The sequence below is a fragment of the Lontra canadensis genome, unplaced genomic scaffold (assembly GCF_010015895.1).
Source record: "Lontra canadensis isolate GAN:19392208 unplaced genomic scaffold, GSC_riverotter_1.0 scaffold59, whole genome shotgun sequence".
In the NCBI taxonomy this organism is placed as follows: domain Eukaryota; kingdom Metazoa; phylum Chordata; class Mammalia; order Carnivora; family Mustelidae; genus Lontra; species Lontra canadensis.
Window position 1 is genome coordinate 4771728 of NW_022631053.1, and position 21434 is coordinate 4793161.

Below are 21434 nucleotides of genomic sequence, written 5' to 3' on the forward strand. Positions count from 1 at the left end.
TTTTTGGTCTATATTTACAATTGCCTCTATTCAAGTCTAGAACTATTATTCATTTATTCTTTTGCTTCTCTGATTTGCTTTATTTTATGAGGTTAAGCATAATCACCACCCCATTTTATAGGCGATGCCATGAAGCTCAAGTTAAAAAACTTGCTGAGTCTATACAACTAGTTGAGCAGTAGACCTGGGACTTGAACCTGCATAGTCAGGCTCAAGGGCGCAGGTAGTTAACCACTTTGCCAGATGAGCTGGGCCCAAGAAGGAGCTGGGCAGAAACAGGGAGAGGCTTGCCATGGAGTTTCCCCAGTTCCTGCCTCCTGGGGGAGCAGGTCTGCAGCACAGCTGTCTGACCTGAGAAGGCCTGGGCTTTCCAGCAGGGACTGACTTAGTGCTTGGCCCCATTGCCTCCCCTTCTTGAGTCTCTGTGTTATTTCTGGAGCCTGGAAAACAGACAGGCCTCCCTCCCCTGGGGCAAACATAGATATCCAGGTTGTAGGTGGTGTCAGCCCTGCTAACCCAAATAGCAGTGGGGGAAGTCTGCACCCCGCCCCAGGTACACCAGGAGGAAGAGGTGGGGTAACCAGGGCCCAATGACTTGAGGAAGCTGAGCTGTCCTATCAGAGAAGCTGTTCTTTCCTTGTGAGGACCAAACCAGGCCCGCTATGTTCCTGACACAGTCAGTCTGGTCCAGCTCAGGTCCTGGGTCTGCACATGGGCTCCTGCTCACGTCCTTTCTCCCCAAAGGTATGTTGGGAGCAGCAGCTACGGCCAGGAGGCCCAGGACCCCCGGCCGCCCCACCGCTGGCCCTGGATGCCCTGTCCCCGTTCCTTCGAAAGAAAGCGCAGATCCTGGAGGTGCTGAGAGCCCTGGAAGAGACCGACCCCTTGCTGCTTTGCTCGCCTACCACCCCGTGGCGACCTCCCAGCGAGGGTCCTGGCTCCCCAGAGCCCATCAATGGCGAGCTGTGTGGCCCACCCCAACCCGAACCCTCCTCCTGGGCCCCCTACCTGCTCCTAGGCCCTGGTAGCTTGGGAGGCCTGCTACACTGGGAGCGCCTCTTGGGGGGCCCAGGGGAGGACGAGGGTGCTGGGCGGATCTGGGGCCCTGGCAGGGGCCCCTCCCAGGCTCCAGGCACTGGCTCTGGGCCCCCCTGTGCCCCAGGCAGCAGCTCCTCCTCCTCCTCTGATGAGGCGGGTGACCCCAATGAGGCACCCAGCCCGGACACCCTACTTGGGGCCCTGGCCCGCAAACAGTTGAACCTGGGCCAGCTCTTTGAGGACACAGAGTCTTACCTGCAGGCCTTCTTGGCTGGGGCTGCGGGCCCACTCAGTGGGGACCCGCCAGGTCCCGGGCAGCCATCTTCTCCAGACCAGGGGCCCCCACAGCTGTCCAAGTCCAAAGGCCTCCCCAAGTCAGCTTGGGGTGGGGTTACTCCAGAGGCCCAGAGGCCAGGCTTTGGTGCTACCTCAGAGGGCCAGGGGCCCCTCCCCTTCCTCAGCATGTTCATGGGTGCGGGTGATGCCCCCCTGGGCTCACGGCCTGGCCACCCCTACTCCTCATCTCAGGTGAAAAGCAAGCTCCAAATTGGCCCCTCTTCTCCTGGGGAAGCCCAGGGGCCACTTCTGCCCTCTCCAGCCAGAGGTCTCAAGTTTCTAAAGCTGCCTCCAGCTTCGGAGAAGGTCCCCAGCCCAGGAGGCCCCCAGCTCAGCCCCCAGCTTCCCCGGAACTCCCGAATTCCCTGTCGAAACAGTGGCTCTGACGGCAGCCCCTCCCCACTACTGGCCCGCAGGGGTCTGGGTGGAGGAGAGCTATCCCCGGAGGGAGCACAGGGCCTGCCCACCAGCCCTTCCCCCTGCTCCGCAGCTCTGGACTCTGCACAGCTCAGACCACCCCCGCCAGCCTTGTCTACCACACTGTCCCCGGGACCCGTGGTTTCTCCCTGCTATGAGAACATTCTGGACCTTTCCCGGAGCACCTTTAGGGGGCCTTCCCCAGAGCCATCTCCATCCCCACTGCAGGTACCCACCTACCCACAATTAACTCTGGAGGTGCCACGGGCCCCTGAGGTCCTCAGAAGTCCTGGAGCTCCCTCCAGCCCTTGCCTCCCAGAACCCTGCTCCTATGGGAGTGCCCAGGAGAAGAGTCTGGACAAAACTGGCTCGGAGTCTCCCCATCCTGGCCGCCGGACCCCCAGCAGCTCATCCAAGAAACCCAACCAGGGGGCCGGGCGGCGACCTGGGGATCCTGGCTACACCCCTCTGCGGGACAGACTGGCGGCCCTGGGGAAACTGAAGACTGGCCCCGAAGGGCTGGAGAAAAACGGGGTGCCAGCCAAGCCTGGCACCGAGAAGGCCCGGGGAGCAGGGAGGTCAGGGGAGAGCCCTGGAGACGTGGCGCCTCCCACCCCCAGGCCTCCTGAGGGGCCAGAAGCCAAGGGGGCCCTGCGGGGGGCAGTGGCCTTGGGCACGAGCAGCCTGAAGCAGCAAGAACCTGGGCTCCTGGGAGACCCCGGGGCCCGCATCTACTCCTCCCACTCCATGGGGGCCCGGGTGGACCTGGAGCCCGTCTCACCGCGGAGCTGCCTCACCAAAGTGGAGCTGGCCAAGAGCCGGCTGGCAGGGGCCCTGTGCCCCCAGGGACCCCGCACCCCTGCCAAAGCACCAACCTCAGCCCCCAGCCTTGGCAAGCCCAGTAAGAGCCCCCATGGCAGCCCGACGAAGCTGCCTTCCAAGTCACCCACCAAGGTGGTACCGCGCCCTGTGGCCCCACCGACAACCAAGGAGCCCCCGAAACCTGACAAGGGGAAGGGCCCGCCTTGGGCTGACTGTGGCGGTGCTCCGGCCCAGTCTACGGCCCCCACCCCCGGCCCCGCGGACCCCAGCCAAGTCTCAGAGGGCCGGGCCCCACACTCGGCCATCGAGGAGAAGGTGATGAAGGGCATCGAGGAGAACGTACTGCGGCTGCAGGGCCAGGAGCGGGCGCCAGGCACCGAGGCCAAGCACCGCAACGCCAGCAGCATCGCCAGCTGGTTCGGCCTGAAGAAGAGCAAGCTACCGGCACTGAACCGCCGCACCGAGACTGCCAAGAGCAAGGAAGGGGCCGGCGGGGGCTCCCCGCTCCGGAAGGAGGGCAAGATGGAAGCCCGGAAGCTGGAAGCTGAGAGCCTCAACATCTCCAAGCTGATGGCTAAGGCGGAAGACCTGCGCCGGGCTCTGGAGGAGGAGAAGGCCTACCTGAGCAGCAGGGCCCGGCCACGGCCTGGAGGCCCAGCCCCGGGACCGAGTACCGGGCTGGGGCAGGTGCAGGGCCAGCTGGCTGGCATGTACCAGGGCGCAGACACCTTCATGCAGCAGCTCCTCAACAGGTGAGGGTGGCCGGGGACCAGGCTGCGGGTGGGAGTGGCTGGGGGCCGCTCTTCCCTCCCTGTGCCTGCCTGGGGGTGGGACTGCTTTTCCTGAGAGCAGAAAGGGTAGGGGGTCAAGTACAATGCCACCAGAGCAGCTGGGGGTTAACAGCCTGGCCTAGAGGAGAGACTGGGTCTTGGATCCAAAGCCTGGGGTTTGTGCCCCAGCTCCGTTCCTCTCTGGCTGTGTGAGGTTGCACGTGCTGAGACCCGGCTTCTCATTTAAGGGGAGCTGATCGTCCATGGTTTCCTAAATCGTCTCTGGCGTCAGCCGAGGCACCGGAAGTGCTGCCTGCATAAGAAGTTAGGGGACTGCTGGTTCCCAACCGGGGTCTGATAGCTCACTCTGGGATTTTCTGCCCTATTGCACAAGGGGGCTCCCCTTCCCATCTTGCCCACTCAGATTCGGTGGCGGGAGCAGGGTCGCAGAGAAGGGCCCATCTGTCTGGTCTCGGGGTTGCTTCATCCGGGCCAGATGAGGCAGAATGTCCGTGGGGGTTGGGCACCAGGTGGGGTGTGTCATGCATGGACAGGAGGTGACCAGGCTGCCATCTACTAGCAAATGGTATCGCAAGATCTTTGGGCCTGACCTTGTATGGCTTTGGGGAACTTGTCCCATCTCCCCTGCCCCTGCTGTTTCTCTGAGACTTTCCCTAGAGTCTCTGCCTGTCCCCAGCATCAGGAGGGATTGCTGGCAGCAGCCAGCAGGGCTACATCCCCTATCCCGGGGGCAGAGGGCAGTGGGGATTTCACAAGACCCACCCCCACCAATGGGAGTGAGGTTGGAGTGGATGCACCCAGGCCTCCCTTCACCTTCGTCTACACTGCTGCCCGTAGGGTGGATGGCAAGGAGCTGCCGCCCAAGAACTGGCGGGAGCCCAAACCCGAGTATGGCGATTTCCAGCCAGTGTCCTCTGACCCCAAGAACCCCTGGCCAGCCTGTGGGCCTCGAAATGGCCTGGTGGGGCCTCTTCAGGGCTGTGGAAAACCTCCTGGAAAGGTAGGCTCTTGACGGCTAGGTATTGGGCCTGGCTCGATGTCCCACCCCTTGGAGGGTCCACTTCCCTGGGGCGTGGAAGCTGGTGGGTGTGCTCTTGGTCTCTGGGGGCTGGTGGGCTCCAGGGGTCCTAATGACGGAGCTTGGGTAGGGGCCTAGGAGGGGGCGGAAGGAAGGGGTCCTGAGGTCTCCCTTACCCCCACACAGCCGAACAGCGAGTCAGGAAGGCGGGAAGAGATGCCCTCAGAGGACAACCTGGCTGAGCCAGTGGCCACCTCACACTTCACAGGTCAGCAGGGTCAGGGGCCAAGAATGGGACCCGTCCCTCACCCCCTGCCCCATTTGTTCCTTTCCTGTCACTGCAGCAGGTGCAAGGCCCTGAGCAGCATCTTGGGGCCAAGCACCAGGTGGGCATTGGGGCTACACAGAATTAAATCCTTCCCTGCCCTCGGGTCCCCGGCCAGCCCCCCACACATATCCCTGCAAGTCTAGGGGCATGGAGGGGGAGGACTGGCAGGGCTGATAGCTGGTTGGGCCGGGAGGGGCCATGACCAGGTGGGGAGCCTAGGCTGAGGCAGGAAGCCAGAAGAAGGCGGTGGAGGGGCTGAGACCACGGCCTCACATCCCCAACTTCCCCTCCCCTCCCCAGCCTGTGGCTCCTTGACTCGAACCCTGGACAGTGGCATTGGGACCTTTCCACCCCCAGACCATGGCAGCAATGGGACCCCCAGCAAGAATCTTCCCAAGACAAAGCCACCACGGCTGGACCCCCCACCCGGAGTGCCCCCGGCTCGGCCCCCACCCCTTACCAAAGTACCCCGCCGTGCCCACACGCTGGAGCGTGAGGTGCCGGGCATAGAGGAGCTGCTGGTGAGCGGGCGGCACCCTAGCATGCCGGCCTTCCCCGCGCTGCTCACCGCCACTCCAGGCCACCGGGGCCATCAGCCTTGTCCTGACGGTAAGTGTCTGTGCGGAAGGGTGTATCATCCCTGGAGCTCTGCCCACCACCATCCACCTTCCCCTTGTCCCCTTGCAGATCCCTGTGAAGACCCAGGTCCTCCCCCTCCCGTCCAGCTGGCTAAGAACTGGACTTTCCCCAACGCAAGGGCAACCAACAGCTCCACTGACCCTTTTCTTTGCCCATCCCGACAATTGGAGGGGCTGCCCAGGACCCCCATGGTGAGCATGACCAGAGGGGAAAGGGGACAGGCCCAGAGGGCGGGGGGGATGACATGGGGAGCCCAGTTCCTGTCTTAGAAGAGGCTGAAGGGTGAGCTTCCTTGGATGCCCCTCTGGACAGCCAACCACCTGCCCCTTCTCATACTGCTCTTGGAGAAGGGGTTTCTCTTCCCACAGAACGTTGGCAGGACCACACTCAGTTGTGTCTCTGGTCGCCTTGGTGGGCCCCATGGGCAGCACCCTATCAGGTGGGAGGAGCCCAGCACCTTTCAGGCCCGCCTGGGAGGTGAAAAGTGCCTCCTCCTGAGCTTCCCTTCCTTTCCCAGGCCCTGCCCGTGGACCGGAAGCGGAGCCTGGAGCCCAGCCGCCCAGCCCCTCCACCCCAGGGCCCGGCATTCGGAGGTAGCCGCACGCCGAGCACGTCGGACATGGGCGAGGAAGGGAGAGTGGCCAGTGGGGGTCCCCCAGGTTTGGAGACCTCAGAGTCTCTCAGCGACTCCCTCTACGATTCGCTCTCCTCCTGTGGGAGTCAGGGCTGAGGGGCCACGCCGCACGACGGCCCCTCTCTGGAGTTGGAAACCACTGACTGGACCAGCTCTCCTCGTGCCCCATCCCTCGGGGCAGGTGGGGCCCCTCCCTGCAGGGACCAAGGAGGCAGATGGATCAGAAGGTGAAGGGGGTCCCTGACACACCCCACTGTCCACCGCTGCTGTGGAGGAGATGACCGCTCTCAGCTCAGGGAGAGACCCCACCCTTGGTCCCTTCTCTCACCTGGAGTAAGGCTCTTCCTCCGAGGGACTGGGGGTTCAAGGTCGCTGTGTCCTGGCCCCCGCTCCCCCTTTCAGGCTGAGCCATCCTGTGGTGCTGGGCTTCCCGCCCGCCAGCTGTGCCATCTCTGCCCAACCCGGCCGCTCCCTGCCCTGGAGCCACGTGGGACTAGCCCAGAGGCCCCGGGCCGGTGGAGTCTAGGGGCAAAGGGTCAAGTTGCCTTCTCTCTCTGTCTGCCCTGGTCCTCCCTGCTGTCTGGATGGTGCTGCCCTCCCTGCCCCATGTCTCTGGGGTCCATTTGTCTGTCTTTTTGTTGTTTTTTTTATATTGAAGCGCCTGGCCCAGTCCCCAGCCCCCATCCCTGCGCTGCGGTTAATTTATCTGTCGTTAAGAACTCGGCTGCTCTGCTTCCAGCCTCTGCTTCTGCCCTCTTCCTAATAAAATGTGGAGGTCCCTCCCTGCCCTGGACTCCGCTTTTTCTCTGGGAGGACTCCGGGTCGGACAGAGAGGTGGAGGCTGCGTGGGCACCAGGCTGCGGGACCCCAGGGACCTAGACTTTGCCTCAGGTGCCCTTGTCACCTTAGAAGGTCACTAAGCATTGGGGAAGTGGGGCCTGCTTAGGCCTGGGCTGGTTCCTGGGGCCAGGGGGATTCGTTCTTCCTGGGGTAGGGCGGAAGGCTGGGCTGTCTGTGGGGAAGGTGGCCGTGGGCATGCACACCAACTCCTGTATGTGCTGGGGGGATGGGATGTGCAAAGTGAGCTTTGGGAGCTGCTGTGTAGACAGACTTAAGTGTCTGTAGCCTCCTGTTGCCAGAAAGCAAAGCACAGCTGGGTCTCAAACTTGCCACCTCCTTTTTTTTTCTTTTATTTATTTGAGAGACAGCATGAGCCGGGGAGCGACAGAGGCAGAGGGAGAAGCAGACTCCCTGCTGAGCAGAGAGCCCCGAGACAGTGGGGCTCCATCCGAGGACACCAGGATCATGACCTGAGCCAAAGGCAAACGCTTAATCTGAGCCGCCCAGGCACCCCTCTACCTCAGATTTCAACCAGGAGTTCCCCTGGCTCTGAAATTCTTACTTCAGGAAGGGGAGGCCAAGAATGAGGCTTTGTGGAAGGGTCTAGGCTTCTAGGAGTAATTTCATACTCTCCACATGGCATGAAAAGGCCACGGGGTGGGGGTGGCTCCCTAGTCCTTGGATTTCCTGTTGGGCATGGAGCTAGGCACTATCTGAAGGTGAACCAACTGTCACGCATCGGCCAGCCAAGTTGGGCTTAGCAGGGCCTCCTTCCTGCCCAGGTTGCTGGGTGTGGGTGTGGGGTGACTTGTGGAGTGCCCACTAGACCACGCCTACACTCAGCCTCTCCCTGTGACATGATCTGAAGGCCCCATGGGTGGCATGCATTTGGTACCCCTGGCCTTGTGGGGATTCTGGACAGTTCATCATAGGGGTGGGGGCCCTCTGGTGACCACATGGTCTGTGATGGCAGCACAGGCTTACAGAGCTGAGGTCGGGGTGCCTGGCGGCCAGTAGGCCTGGGCCCATTCACACGTTGGTGATACCACTGACTGCCGCTCTGTGCCCTGGCCAGCCTAAGGCAGGTTGGGATGGGGAGGGTGTCAGGGCCTCCCTTTCTACTAACTCCTAGTAGCGTCTCCAGCCACAGAATGCTACAGAGAGTGGTAGAAGAAACTCCCATTAAAATAAACACCAGCCATGCTACCAGCCTCCTGATCCCCAATACCCACCAGAGCATTATTTCAGAGACGAAGGCATCAAGGCTCGGAAGCATCCAGTGGTTTTCTAAGGCTGAGAAGTGATGGAGCCTAATGAGGGGGATTTCTTTCTGAGTGTGTAGGTTGCCTTTTTCCCAGCAGGACTTTAATTTTCTCCTCCCTTTTTGGCCTGTGGATCACTCCTGATGGACAGGGCTTGACAGCACCTGACAGGGAACACAAGAGTCTTAGCCATTAAGTCTGGTTTTGTGGGGGAAAGTGGAATCCTTTCTCTGGGCCTTGGTTTTCCTCATCGATAGAAGGAAGATTAGGAGGTTGGGCCAGACCATCTTTGTCTGTAGCTCTGTAGTTCCTCCTATGCCTCCTTTAAGCTGGCCTCTCTCCCCCCCATTTCCCTCAGTTGATGTCCTGGAAAAAATTAACAAGACTTAGAGAAGAGTCAGGTTGGATGTCTTCGTTTTTCTCTAACTGTCCCAATCCCATTTTCTCACTTCTGTCCTCTACCTGCAGCTCCTATCCCAATGTCCCTTCCACTTTCCTGGGCCTGCATCCGATATTGCCAAGAGGCTGATCTGCCTCTTACCACAAGGGCTACACAAAGGCTACATCCTTCTAACTTCTTACTTCTGGGTTCTTCAAGCGCCTTTCTCTGTTTGAACCTGATGTATTACCTCATTTCCTTGTCAGCCCAGAATTGTTTGCCTGCCGGATATTTACTCTCTGTCCTTTCCGGGAAAGAGTTTGGCATGGTGGGTTTGACTCCGGACTCCGCCTGCCTCCGGCAAGCTGAGACCAAATGGCCCATCTATATTTCTGACCCCAGGGTCTGGCCCATCTGCTCTCAGGCTCTGTTCCGCAGGGTTGCAAACGCAAGGTGACAATGTGGGCCAACCAAAGTCAGCCCTGCCCCACTGACGGTTCCAGTGTGGGCCGCTCTCATTCCTAAATCCCTCCCTGTCCAGCTCACGGAACTGTGTGTGCCCTCCATCTGAAGCAGTCCTGTGGAGGGGGTCACACAAGTGAGTTAAAGACACTCCTGGGAAACCAGTTTCTCCTTATACTTTGAGGGATGGTTTGACTAAAAGACTCCTTGGTCTTCACTATGACATGATACTGTCTATCTCGGTTGGCAACATCTGCTGGCAGGATTCAGGTGACCTCCCTGTTTTCTCCACAAACAATGGGTGTGATGTTTGTCTTACCGTTGTGTGTGACCCCTTCTGCCGAATTTTCCCAACAGAGGAAGCCAAAACTGCCAGGCGCCCCTCCTCCCCCTTCAAATGGCATCAAGGCATCAGCAAAAGACTGAAAAGGTTTCAGGTTTCACATCACTGAGCACCCTGCCTTTTACAGGAAATGTCCTAAAATGTTAACAGGTTTCCTCTGGGTTGCCAAGAGCTTTTATTGCTAAATTTTCTACAAACAGTATGGTTTGTTTTCTTTATCAAAAAAGGTTTTAAAAAAGAAACAGTCATGCTCGGCAGCAAACTCTAGATATACACACCCATTCTTTAATCCTGTGTGAGTTAATTCAAACATGTTTTTTGTTTTTTTTTTTAAAACTTGTGAATGTCAAGTAAATATAGGTGAGCATTTCTATGATCTTGGGATGAGGATGAACTTTTTTTTTTTTAAGATTTTATTTATTTATTTGACAGACAGAGATTACAAGTAGGCAGAGAAACAGTCAGAGAGAGGAGGAAGCAGGCTCCCTGCTGAGCAGAGAGCCCGATGCGGGGCTCGATCCCAGGACCCTGGGATCATGACCTGAGCTGAAGGCAGAGGCCTCAAACTGCTGAGCCATCCAGGCAGCCCGAGGATGAACTTTTAAAGATCTTTTTGGTAATTATTAAAGACATACACATTATAAAAGTGCACGTATCTTTAAAAACTTTTTTTAAAAAGTGCATTTGTTTCTTTTTTAAAAAAGTAATTAAAATTGAATAGAATGTTATAGAAGGAAGAAGCATCTCTTTCATACCGCAAATCCCAATCTCGCTCCCCAGATATAACCCAAGTTGATGGGTAACCTTTTCAAATCATGTTTTATTTTTTTAATTAATTAATTAGTTTTTAAAAAGATTTTATTTATTTATTTGACAGAGACATAGCGAGAGAAGGAACATAAGCAGGTTCTCCGTTGAGCAAGGAACCCGATGCGGGGCTCAATCCCAGGACCCTGGGATCATGACCTGAGCCAAAGGCAGACACTTAACGACTAAGCCACCCAGACGCCCCTCAAATCATGTTTAAATGCACGAGTGTACATACACACACACACACAGAACATGTTTATGTTGACCTTTTATTAAACAATGAAATTATTCTATAGTTACTGATCTGCTTCTTTTAGCATTTAATAATGTATCTTGGGGATTTTTCCAAAGTCCATGAATCTCCATAACCGTACATGGTCTTCTGTTGTATGGCTATGCCATGTTCATTTGTGCTGCCATGGCAAGCAGTGCTGCAGTGAATAAATATTGCATGTGTGTCTTTGGCCACTCGTGTATTTTCACAAGATTTTTTTTACCAATGGAATTGCGAGGTCAGGGGGGCTGGGTGGCTCAGTCGGTTAAGCGTCTGCCTTTGGGTCTGGTCATGATCCTAGAGTCCCAGGATCAGCCCTACATCAGGCTCCCTGCTTGGTGGGGTGTCTGCTTCTCCCTCTGCCCCTCCCCTGCTCATGCTCTCTCTCTCTCTGTCAAATAAATACACAAAATCTTAAAAAAAAAAAAAAAAAGGAATTGCTAGGTCATAGCATATGCTTAACTTAAACTTTTTGCAGATATTAACAAATCGCATTTCCCTAACAATGTATAAGTGAGACTACCTTCTACATCATTCAGTATTATTAAACTTTTTATTCTCAACTAATGTGGTCAGAGTAAGTTATCATGTAGAGTCTTGTGACCTAATGTTAACGACTTTGACTTATACTCAGAGTGAAATGGAAGCTGTTAGAGAGGGATAAAGAATGAACTAGAGAGGGCAAGTATGGCAGCAGACCAGGAAGGGGGCCCCTTGGGTAACTCTGATGACAGATGGTGGCAACCTATTCCAGGGTGGGGACACTGTAGACACTAAAATTCGCTAATGTAATTGATGTGAAGAAAGGAGAAGAGCCAAGGGTAACTCCAAGGGTTTTAGACCATTTGGTAGGAAGAAGTTGCCATTAACCGTTAAGGGGGAGAGTAAATAGAGCAGACTTGGGGGAGGGAAGATCAGGAGTTAAGTGTTGGCCACGTTAAATTTGAGATGTCTATTGGACACCATCCAGTGGAAAATGTGGAGTAAGCATTTGGTTATAGAAGTCCAGAGTTTAGAAAAGAAGCCGGGGCTAGAGGTATAAATTAGTAAGTCATCAACATATGGATGTTATTTAAAGCCAGGGGCTGGATGAGATCAACAAAGGAGTAAGAGGAGGAAAGGTCTGAGTCCTAAATCCTGGGATCCTTCATTTCTTCAGAGGTCAGAGGAAATGAAGAGAGATCACAGAGGAGACTGAAAAAACAGTACCAAGAGAATATGGGGTCCTGGGATATAAAAAAAGAAAACATTTCAAGAAAGATGAATCGGTAAGTTTTGCTGATGCATCTGTCAAGATGAGGATTGAAAATTGTTCCTTCAATTTAGTAATACAGAAGTCACTGGTGACCTTAGTGAGAGCCCCGGTGGAAATGAGAGCTGTCTGGAGTGGTTCAAGAAGAAAACGTGCAAGGATGGATTGGAGGGAGTATAGACGACTCCTCTAAGAAGCAGTGGAGAGAGAGGGGGAGAGGAGAGTGAGGTCAAGAAATGCAATATTTACAATTTTTTTAGTCTTACTTTTCAAACTATTTTTTTTAAGATTTTATTTATTTATTTGACAGAGATCACAGGCAGGCAGAGAGAGAAAGGGAAGCAGGCTCCCCGCTGAGCAGAGAGCGGGATGCAGGGCTCGATCCCAGGACCCTGGGATCATGACCTGAGCCAAAGGCAGAGGCTTTAACCCACTGAGCCACCCAGGCGCCCCTTTTTCCAAACTATTTCAAACTTACATAAATGTTTCAAGGACAGCACAAAAACTTTCTTCTAACCCTCTTGAAAGCTGCCAGCTTGATGATCCCTCTCCCATACTTGACTGTAGATTTCCTACAAACAAGGGCATTCTCTTCTATACTCCCATACCATCATCAAAATCAGGAATTAATTTATAATGACACCTCAGACCACATCCAAGTTTCACCAGTTGTCCAGAAAACGTCATTTATAGCCAGTTCAAAAGTCACACATTGCTTTTAGACATTTTTTAGTGTCCCTCAAACTGGAGCAATTTTTCAATCTGTCCTTGACCTTTTTTTTTTTTTTTTTTTTTTTTTTTTTAAGAAAAGGAGGTGGTGTGGGGCAGAGGGAGAGAGAGAATCCAAAGCAGGCTCCACACACAGCAGGGAGCCCGACTTGGGCCTCAATCTCACAACCCTGAGATCATGGCCTGAGCAGAAATCAAGAGTCAGACTCTTAACTGACTGAGTCACCCAGGTGCCCCCAAACTGTCCTTGACTTTTGAGACCTTGACATTTAAAAAAATTTTTTATTTATGTGTTTATTTGAGAGAGAGAGAGAGCATGAACAAGGAGAGGGGCAGACGGAGAAGCAAACTCCCTGCTGAGCAGGGAGCCCAATGTGGGGCTCAATCCCAGCACCCTGGGATCATGACCTGAGCCAAAGGCAGAGGCTTAATGGACTGAGCCACCCAGACACCCTGAGAACTTGACATTTTTTAACTTTGCAGGCCATAATTTCCATTTATCTCATTATTAAGAATGTTCATTTTCATTACTTAAGTTGGTATATGCCAGATTTCTCTATTATACTTTTACTATTTTTCCCTGTATAATTAATAACATAATCGGAAAGTACTTTGACACTGTAAATATTTCATTTTTATCAAACTTTCTATTTATGCATTTGTTTATGTCAGTATGAACTCATGACTTCCTATGTTATTCAATGGTTTGTTATCCATTACCATCATTATTTACTTTGGTGTCAAGTTGTCCATGATTTGGCCAGTAGGAGCCCCTTCAATATGGCTTCCATCTCTTTGACAAACCCCCATCATTCTTTGAGGATATACTTTCTGGCATAACTTGCTCAAGATTCATCTTGGATTTTCCCCAACCCAACCCTGGAATCTGCTATTTCTACCAAAGAGCCCTGGATCTTCTGGTGGAGAGTGATATTTAGAAACCAAGATCTGGAAGCTGAGTATGCTTATTGCTACTGGGGATTTGTTCCTTAGGATTCCTAGGCCATAAGAGAGAATTTCTTTTTTTTTTTTTTTTCAAGATTTTATTTATTCATTTGAGAGAAAGAACACAAGCAGGAAGAGGGGCAGAGGCCAAGGGAGAAGCAGACTCCCCGCTGAGTGGAGAGTCCAACGCAGGACTCGTTCTCACCACCTGAGATCCTGACCTGAGCCAAAGTCAGATACTTACCCTACTGAACCACCCAGGATTCCTTAAAGGTAGAAGAAATTAAGGTATTTTCTTGTACTTACAGGAAAGAAAAAAATAGAGAAAATTTGATGATTCCAGGAGAGAGAAAAGGGAATTGTTGGGCCCTAGGGCATGTGTGGCCCTAAATAGTGTCTATAGGTACAGGAGGGAGGAAGGCACGGAGGCAGCTGAGTATATGAGTGTCTGTTTAGAGAAGGATACTTGTGATTGCTTTCATTTTCTCAAGGAAATAATCAAGGTCATCAGCTAAGAGGGAAGGATGGGAAAGGGAAGTGTTGGAGATTTGAGAAGAGAGGAGATAGTATGAGTAGTCATTTAGAAGGTCAAGGGTGAACACACTAGGGAATGGAGTGGGGGTACGAAGCAGCATGAAGGGTTCACATGAGATGCATAGGAATTTAAAGTGAGACTTACTTTATAAAAAAAAGATTTTATTTATTTATTTGAGAGAGAGAGAGAATGGGGGTGGAGGGGCAGAGGGAGAGAAAGTCCCAAGCTGACTCCATGCTGAGCACAGAGCCCAACATGGGCCCGATCCCATGACCCCGAGATCACGATCTGAGTGGACGTGACTCTTGGATCCACCAAGAGTCAGATGCTCAACCAACTGTGCCACCCAGGCATCCCTTAAAGTGAGACTTATTAACACAAATGTGTTGGGGATTTTCTCCTGCCGTGGTAGGTGCAGAATAGACAGGTTTAGTCAGAGTTGCCGATTCACCAAATGACTACAGCATCGGGGAGAGAGACAGGGAGGCCAGGGGATTGAAGGTATAGGCAAGGGAAAGATTCTATCAGTTGGCCGTGGGCTTTACACTGATTAAAGAGGGAAGAGAGAATGATAAAGGAGAGGCATGACAGAGGTACGATCAGTAGATGGCAAGTGTGGCGGGACCAGAGGACTTTTGCAGATAAGATACTAGAAGGAATGAGTTGGGAAGAGGTGAAGTGGTGATCAGAAGGTGGGGTGCATGAGATTGAGATGATGGGAGGTGTAGTGGGTTAAATTGTGCCCCCCTAAGGAAAAAAAAAGATGTTGAAGTCCTAACCCCCAATACCTCAGAATGTGACCTTACTTGGAAACTGAGACTCTACAGAGGTAATCCAGCTAAAACCAAATCATGTGGGAGGGCCCTACTTCCCGTATGACTGGGGTCTTATAAAAAGCAGAAAATTAGATATATGGACAGAGAGGCACGTGGGGACAATCTGTGATTGTCAGCAAACCATCAGAATTCAGAGGAGAGGTCGGAAGCGAACGGACGCTCCCTCTTGGTCCTCAAGAAGGAGCCAACCCTGGACTTCCAGCCTCCAAAACTGTGAGGCAGTCACCTTCTGTTGATCCAGCTGCCAGTCAGTGGGAGTTGGTTACAGAGGCCCTGGGACACTAACACAAAGGGGCTGCAGTTATCCGGTAACGACAAGAACCAGGGAATGACCACGAGAGTGAGTAGTTCAGACAGCGTGAAGGGCAAGGTCATTGGAGAAGAGATCCTGGAACTATCTATGTGGATGTTGACATCTCTAAGAACTAGGACAGGATTAGCATCAGAGGGAATGACCAAGAGGCAGGAGCCAAAGCCTTTGAGAAATAAGAGGAAGTAACCCAGGGGTCAGTAGGTGAGCGGGAAAGGGAGGTAGAGTGAGCAGTATAGTCTGTGAACAGGAGATTCAAAGCTGAGGGATTAGTGCAAGGGTGGGTTTTGCTGCGGAGGGGGTTGAGGTGGCTGTGAGGTCATCTACCACAGGCTCCGTCTTGAGAAAGAATAGTAAGAAGTCAGAGCAAATGTCATGTGTGTCAAGTGTGCCAGGAACTGTTCTGAGTGCTTATCCATAGTAACTCAGTTTCCCTCACCACAATCTTTTATCCCCACTTTAATATGAGAGCGCGAGGCTCTGAGAGCTCAAGGATGCTGTCCGAGCTCCAAGCCTATCTGCGGAGGAGCTGTGAGCTGAACAAGGCAGTGCGGCTCCAGAGGGTGCTTTCAGCGGCACAAACAAGAGGGAGGGGCCCCCAGGAGGGCACAGCAAGGAACAGGATACAGTGGAGGGGTGAAGGGGCAGGGCTGGGGTTTCGGTGCAACCACAGGGCAAGGGAGAAGCAGAGAGTGGTAGTAAGAGCTGGAACCATGTGTGATTGTGGTCTGAGAGCCGAAGAGGAGACTTTTATATCTGGGGCAGCTGGCTGAAATGAGGCAGAGGGAAAAGTCACTGGAGGGGACCGGAAGAGTGAGGAATCGGGGAGCCGGGTGGTGGAGGGACATCATGGGACACTGAAGTATCCCAAAGTGACAAGGACATGGAGGGAGAGGACAACTGGAGGCAGATTTCTGATAACTACAGAGAAAGGTTCCTGCAGGAGAGTGGGTGGGCAGGGAAGAGTCTGGGCAGAGAGCTACTGTGGTCCAAGGTGGCAGAATCCATCAGAAAAGCGGGTTTCTGTCATTGACTCATGGGGAACCCAACAGGGTAGCCCTGGGCGCCTTCTCTCAGTCAGGAGCACTCCAAGGAGTGAGTTTAAAATCCCTAATTTAAGTTTGCCACATTTTTTCTTTGTTTGAGATTCTTTATCCTGAATTAAAAAAAAAAAAAAATCATTTCCTGCAAAACGGCTGGGAAATATATTGCCACCAAGTGGCGCCTCGATGGCTGTGCCTGTCAGAAAGGTTCGCTGGCCTGAACTGCCGCCGAGTGGAGAGAAGAGGAAATGCAGGGTTCCCTCCCTCATTTGTTACCAATGCCCAAAATCAGCTGCTGGTCTCCCCATGCCCTCAGAGTTACGCAAAGGACAGAGAATGTACTTGGACCTCCCCTCTCCTTCCTTCATTTCCTCACCTACTTGCGCTTTTGTTTATATAACAAACATTGGTTGGGCTCCTTGTGGGTGTGCAGCTCTGAGCTAGGCACCAGGAACCCAGAGGGGACTGTGACATGCCCCTTCCCTCAGGACTCACAGTTCTAGAGGCTAATGCCAGTCACTGGGTGATCACAGGAGGGTGTGGGGGGGGTGCTGTAACGTTGGGCACTCATGTGCTATGGAGGCAGTGGATGGGGCTCTAACCCAGTCTCCCTAGATAAGCTGATATCAGGACTCAGACGGGCAGGGTCGGTGTGACTGAGTCATGCCCAGAGGCAGGGGATGAGAGTTCTGGGCAGAAAAATGTCCATGCCAAAGCCTAGCAGTGAGGGACCAAATGGAACATTCTGGCATACGGATGATTTATTATGGTTGGAGCGCTGAAAGATGAGAGGATTTTTGAGTATACAATGAAGTATGAACTTTTACCTGACAGCAAAGAGGTGCCATTGAAAAATTCAGTGCTTGCTATCAGGAAGATCCATCCAGAAACAGTGTGTGGACACCCACGGCTGGGGGTGAGGCCAGTGAGGAGGCGGAAGCAATAACCCAGGCAAGATTCAGTAGGGCCTGAACGCAGACAGCATTTGTTGTATTGGAGCACAGTGGACTAGATTTCCATATGTTCCTTAAGTATGAGGTTCCCAGGGTTCTGTTGGGCTTGGTCATTCTTCCTAAAATGATGCCTTTGAGATCCATCCAGCTTGTTGCCTTTATCTATGGCTTATCCTATTTTACTGCGGAGTAGTATTCTGTTGTATGGACGTACCACAGTTAGTTTATCTATTCACCGGGTGAAGGAGGTTTGGATTGTTCCAGATTTGGGTCATTACAAATGAAGCTTCTGTGAACGCTCAGGTACAGGTTTTTGTGTGAACACATATTTTTGTTTTTCTAGGATAAACATCCAGTAGTGCAGTTGTTGGGTTGTGTTAATGGGTATTTCATTTTATGAGAAAGTGCCAGATGATTTTCCAGATGTATGAGTCCTCTACCACTTCTTGGTCTTATCACCATTTCTTTAACATTTTAGTCATTCTAGTAGATGTAGAGCAGCATTTCATCATTGCTTGAGTTTGCTCTTGCCTAATATCTAATTACCTCTAATTATATTTAACGTCTTTTCATGTGTTTATTTTTTAAAAGATTTTATTTATTTATTTGACAGAAAGAAATCACAAGTAGGCAGAGAGGCAGGCAGAGAGAGAGAGAGGAGGGGAAGCAGGCTCCCTGCTGAGTAGAGAGCCCAATGTGGGGCTTGATCCCAGGACCCTGAGATCATGACCTGAGGCAGAGGCTTAGGCCACTGAGCCACCCAGGCACCCCTAGTTTGTTTTAAGATTTTATTTATTTTGGGACACCTGGGTGGCTCAGTCAGTTAAGTGTCTGATCCCAGGGTCTGATCTCAGGGTATGATCCCAGGGTCCTGGAATGGATCCCCACGTCAGGCTCTCTCTCCCTCTGCCACTCCCCCTGGTTGTGCTCTCTTGCTTGTTCTCTCCATCTCTCTCATAAATAAATAAATAAATAAATAAATAAATAAATAAATAAATAAAAATTTTATTTATTTATTGGAGTCGAGGAGGACCAAAGGGAGAGGGAAAGGAGGCACAGAGATGTTGAGTAACTCACCCAAGCTTGCACAGCTGGCATCTGGTGGTCGGTCTATCCAGATCCCCGAATCACCCTTGACTCTCCTGTCTTTCTCACTTCCCAGTGTCTGTTCCATCATTAAAACCCACACATTTGCCTTCTGAATATTTTACTTTCATCATCTTTCCTCTAATCCTTATAACTACTGCTCTGGTACCTCCATCTTTTCTCTTGTCTGGAGCATCGTACTTTTTTTTTTTTTTAAAGATTTTATTTTTATTTATTTGACAGACAGAGATCACAAGTAGGCAGAGAGGCAGGCAGAGAGAGAGGAAGGGAAGCAGGCTCCCTGCTGAAAGCCTGATGCGGGGCTCTATCCCAGGACCCTGAGATCATGACCCTAGACGAAGGCAGAGGCTTAACCCACTGAGCCACCCAGGTGTCCCCGTAAGTACCTTTAAAAAAAACTTTATTGTATTTATTATAGAAGATTTCAACAATACAAAAAGTAGAGCCTAGTACAATGACTGTGCCCATCACTACACCCACTCTAGACTCCTGACCATTCACTCCATCTGAACCACACACTCCCTGCTGCCGCCTAACAGCATTATTTTTTCATTAAGGATTTTATTTATTTATTTGACAGAGAGAGACACACCAAGAGAGGGAACACAAGCAGGGGGAGTGGGAGAGGGAGTAGCAGGCTTCCTGCTAAGCAGGGAGCCTGATGTGGGACTCGATCCCAGCGCCCTGGGATCATGACCTGAGCTGAAGGCAGTTGCTTAACGACTGAGCCACCCAGGCGCCCATAACTGCATTATCTTGAAGCAGATCTCAGCATATTAATGCATCTATAAATATTTCAGTATTCATCTCTAAAACAACTTTCAAATGACAAGCACAATAGCAGAGGATCGGGGTGGCTCAGTTGGTTGGGGGTCTGCCTTCGGCTCAGGTCGTGATCCCAGGGTCCCAGAATCGAGTCCTGAGTCAGGCTCCCTGCTCAATGGGGAGTCTGCCTCTCCCTCACCCTCTGCCTGCCCCTCTCCCTGCTCATGTTCTCTAATTAAAAAAAAAAAAATCACATAACATTCTTCACATTATGCATTAGGTATTTCTTTCAATCATTAGCTAATCAGTAATTATATTAGGTATCCACTGCTGTATAACTGAGTGGTTTAAAACAATAATAAACATTTATTTTTATTAGCTGCTCACAGTTTCTGTGGGTTGGAAACCCGAGAGCAGATGAGCTAGCCGGTTCTGGATCAGTGTCTCCTGAGATGCCAGTCACCTGCAATTCCCGATGGATCCGGGAGGATTTGTGTTCCACGCAGCTCATTGACACAGGCTGGGGAGTGGGTGCTGGCAGTTAGCAAGGGGCTCTGGTCCTCAATACGAGGGCTCTCCCAGAGCTTGAATGGCCTCAGAACCTTGCCCGATTTCCCCCAGAGCAAGCAAACCAAGGATCCACGGAGGAAGAGGAGGAAGCTGCAAGACCTTTCATGACCCAGCCTCGTAAGTCACACACATCTACAACATTACCTGGGTCACATATGCCAGCCTGCTTCATTGTGAGAGGGTAGGAATACCAGGAGGCTAGGATTTTAGGGGGTTGTCCTAGAGAATGGTAACCACAGGTTCAAACTGACCTAGTTGTCTCTCTTTCTTATAGTTGGGTTTGTTTGAACCAGGATCCACGCTTGCATTTTGTTGATCTGTCTCATAAGTCTTAATCTCTAGGTTCCTTTTCCTCTTGTTTTTTTTCATTTTGTCTTTTGCCTTTTTTTTTTTCAAAGAAGCCAGGTTGTTTGTCCTTAGTTTTACATTTACTGGATTTTGCTGCTTTCATCCCCATGATGTCCTTTAACACGGTCCTTTGATTCATGTCTTTTCTGTAAACTAGAACTTAGATCTAGAACTTAGTACGATTCTGATTCTTTTTTCTTTTCTTTTTTTTTTTTTTTGCAAGAAAGCTTCAAAGGTAATGTTGTTGAGCTTCAGCACGGAGCACGTGACATCCGGTTGTCTCTCTTAATATGATGTGGCTGTTGTCATGGCCTAGCTTCATTATTTCATTAGAGATTTACAGAATAGTGATAAATTAACCCTATAATTCTATCGTCTATTAGCTGGAATATTGCTGCAGATAGAAACTTTCACTTTTTGATTACCTTGAAGCACAGTTAATACAGAAAAGATATATGCTTGTTGATTTTCCTTGTATTAACAAGTACTAGCAAACTTCAAAGTCAACCAATAAGATTTTTTTTTTAAAGATTTTATCCATTTATTTTTTTGAGAGGGGGTTGGAGAGGGAGCACAAGCAGGGGGAGGGGCAGAGGGAGAGGGAGAAGCAGGCTCCACACTGAGCAAGGAGCCCAATGTTGGACTCGATCCCGGACCCAGGATCATGACCTGCACCAAAGGCAGACACTTAATGACTGAGCCACCCAGGCGCCCCCCAATAAGATATTTTTAAAAAATCATTATGAACTTACAGATTTAAAACATTTAATTTCAGGGGCGCCTGGGTGGCTCAGTGGATTAAAGCCTCTGCCTGAAGCTCAGGACATGGTCTCAGGGTCCTGGAATCGAGCCCCACCTTCCTCTCTGCCTACTTGTGATCTGTCTGTCAAATAAATAAATAAAATCTTTAAAAAAACCATTTAATTTCAATCCATCGCACTTGTAATTCGTACTGATGCTCAGATGATCACATGTCAGCCAGGAGGTGCCTCTTCAAGTCAGCCCCTCCGTCCCTGAGTTCACCGGCTACCTCTGACTTGTTCACTCTCTGCCACCGTCTGGGCAGTGTCTTTACCTTCCAGCGGCACCCCGCCCTGTCCATCCTCCAGTCACCTGAGATGTAAAACTGCAAATCCCATCACTCCCTTCCTCAAAGTCCCAACACCCTGACTCTATCGCCCCCAGGACAAAGTCTGTTACTAAGCACAGGATAGCCAGTGCTGGGGAGCCTGGGTGGCTGGAATGGATGACTGTCTGCCTTTGGCGCAGGTCCTCATCTCCAGGTCCTCAGATCATGGTCTCCAGGTCCAGAGGAGCCTGCTTCTCCCTCTGCCTCTGCCTCTCCTCCTGCTTGTGCTCTCAAATGAATAAATAAAGTCTTTAAAAAAAAAAATAGCCAGCCCTTTTAATGTCTCCCCATTTCCCCCTCTTTCCCACTTCTTCCCAGTCTCCTTAAACTTTAAAACCCAGCAGAACCTAAAGTTTTGTTGCTCCAGCATCTGCCTTCACTCATCGCCTGTCTCACTTAAACAGTTTCAGAGATTTGGTCTTCTCAGGTGTCATCCCCGAAACACTTTTTTTTTTTTTTTAAGTATTTTATTTATTTACTCAGGAGAGAGGGAGAGAGAAAGGCAGAGGCAAAGGGAGA

At 51.5% G+C, this 21434-nt stretch overlaps 1 protein-coding gene across 7 annotated transcripts in view; it reads left to right on the forward strand.

The window, feature by feature from the left end:
- Positions 1 to 6809, forward strand: part of NCKAP5L (NCK associated protein 5 like) — a 30814-nt gene extending 24005 nt beyond the window's left edge. For 5 of the 7 annotated variants that reach the window (XM_032876845.1, XM_032876844.1, XM_032876847.1 and 2 more), the window contains 6 exons: positions 745 to 3365; positions 4242 to 4404; positions 4609 to 4690; positions 5051 to 5359; positions 5438 to 5580; positions 5907 to 6809. In XM_032876845.1, the coding sequence (XP_032732736.1) occupies positions 745 to 3365; positions 4242 to 4404; positions 4609 to 4690; positions 5051 to 5359; positions 5438 to 5580; positions 5907 to 6119 (3531 nt within the window). In that variant the 3' untranslated portion in view covers positions 6120 to 6809. Of the gene's footprint in view, positions 1 to 744; positions 3366 to 4241; positions 4405 to 4608; positions 4691 to 5050; positions 5581 to 5906 lie in introns of all 7 variants that reach the window. The other 2 variants (XM_032876841.1, XM_032876842.1) reach the window with 1 other exon arrangement.
- The last annotated feature ends 14625 nt before the right edge of the window (positions 6810 to 21434 follow it).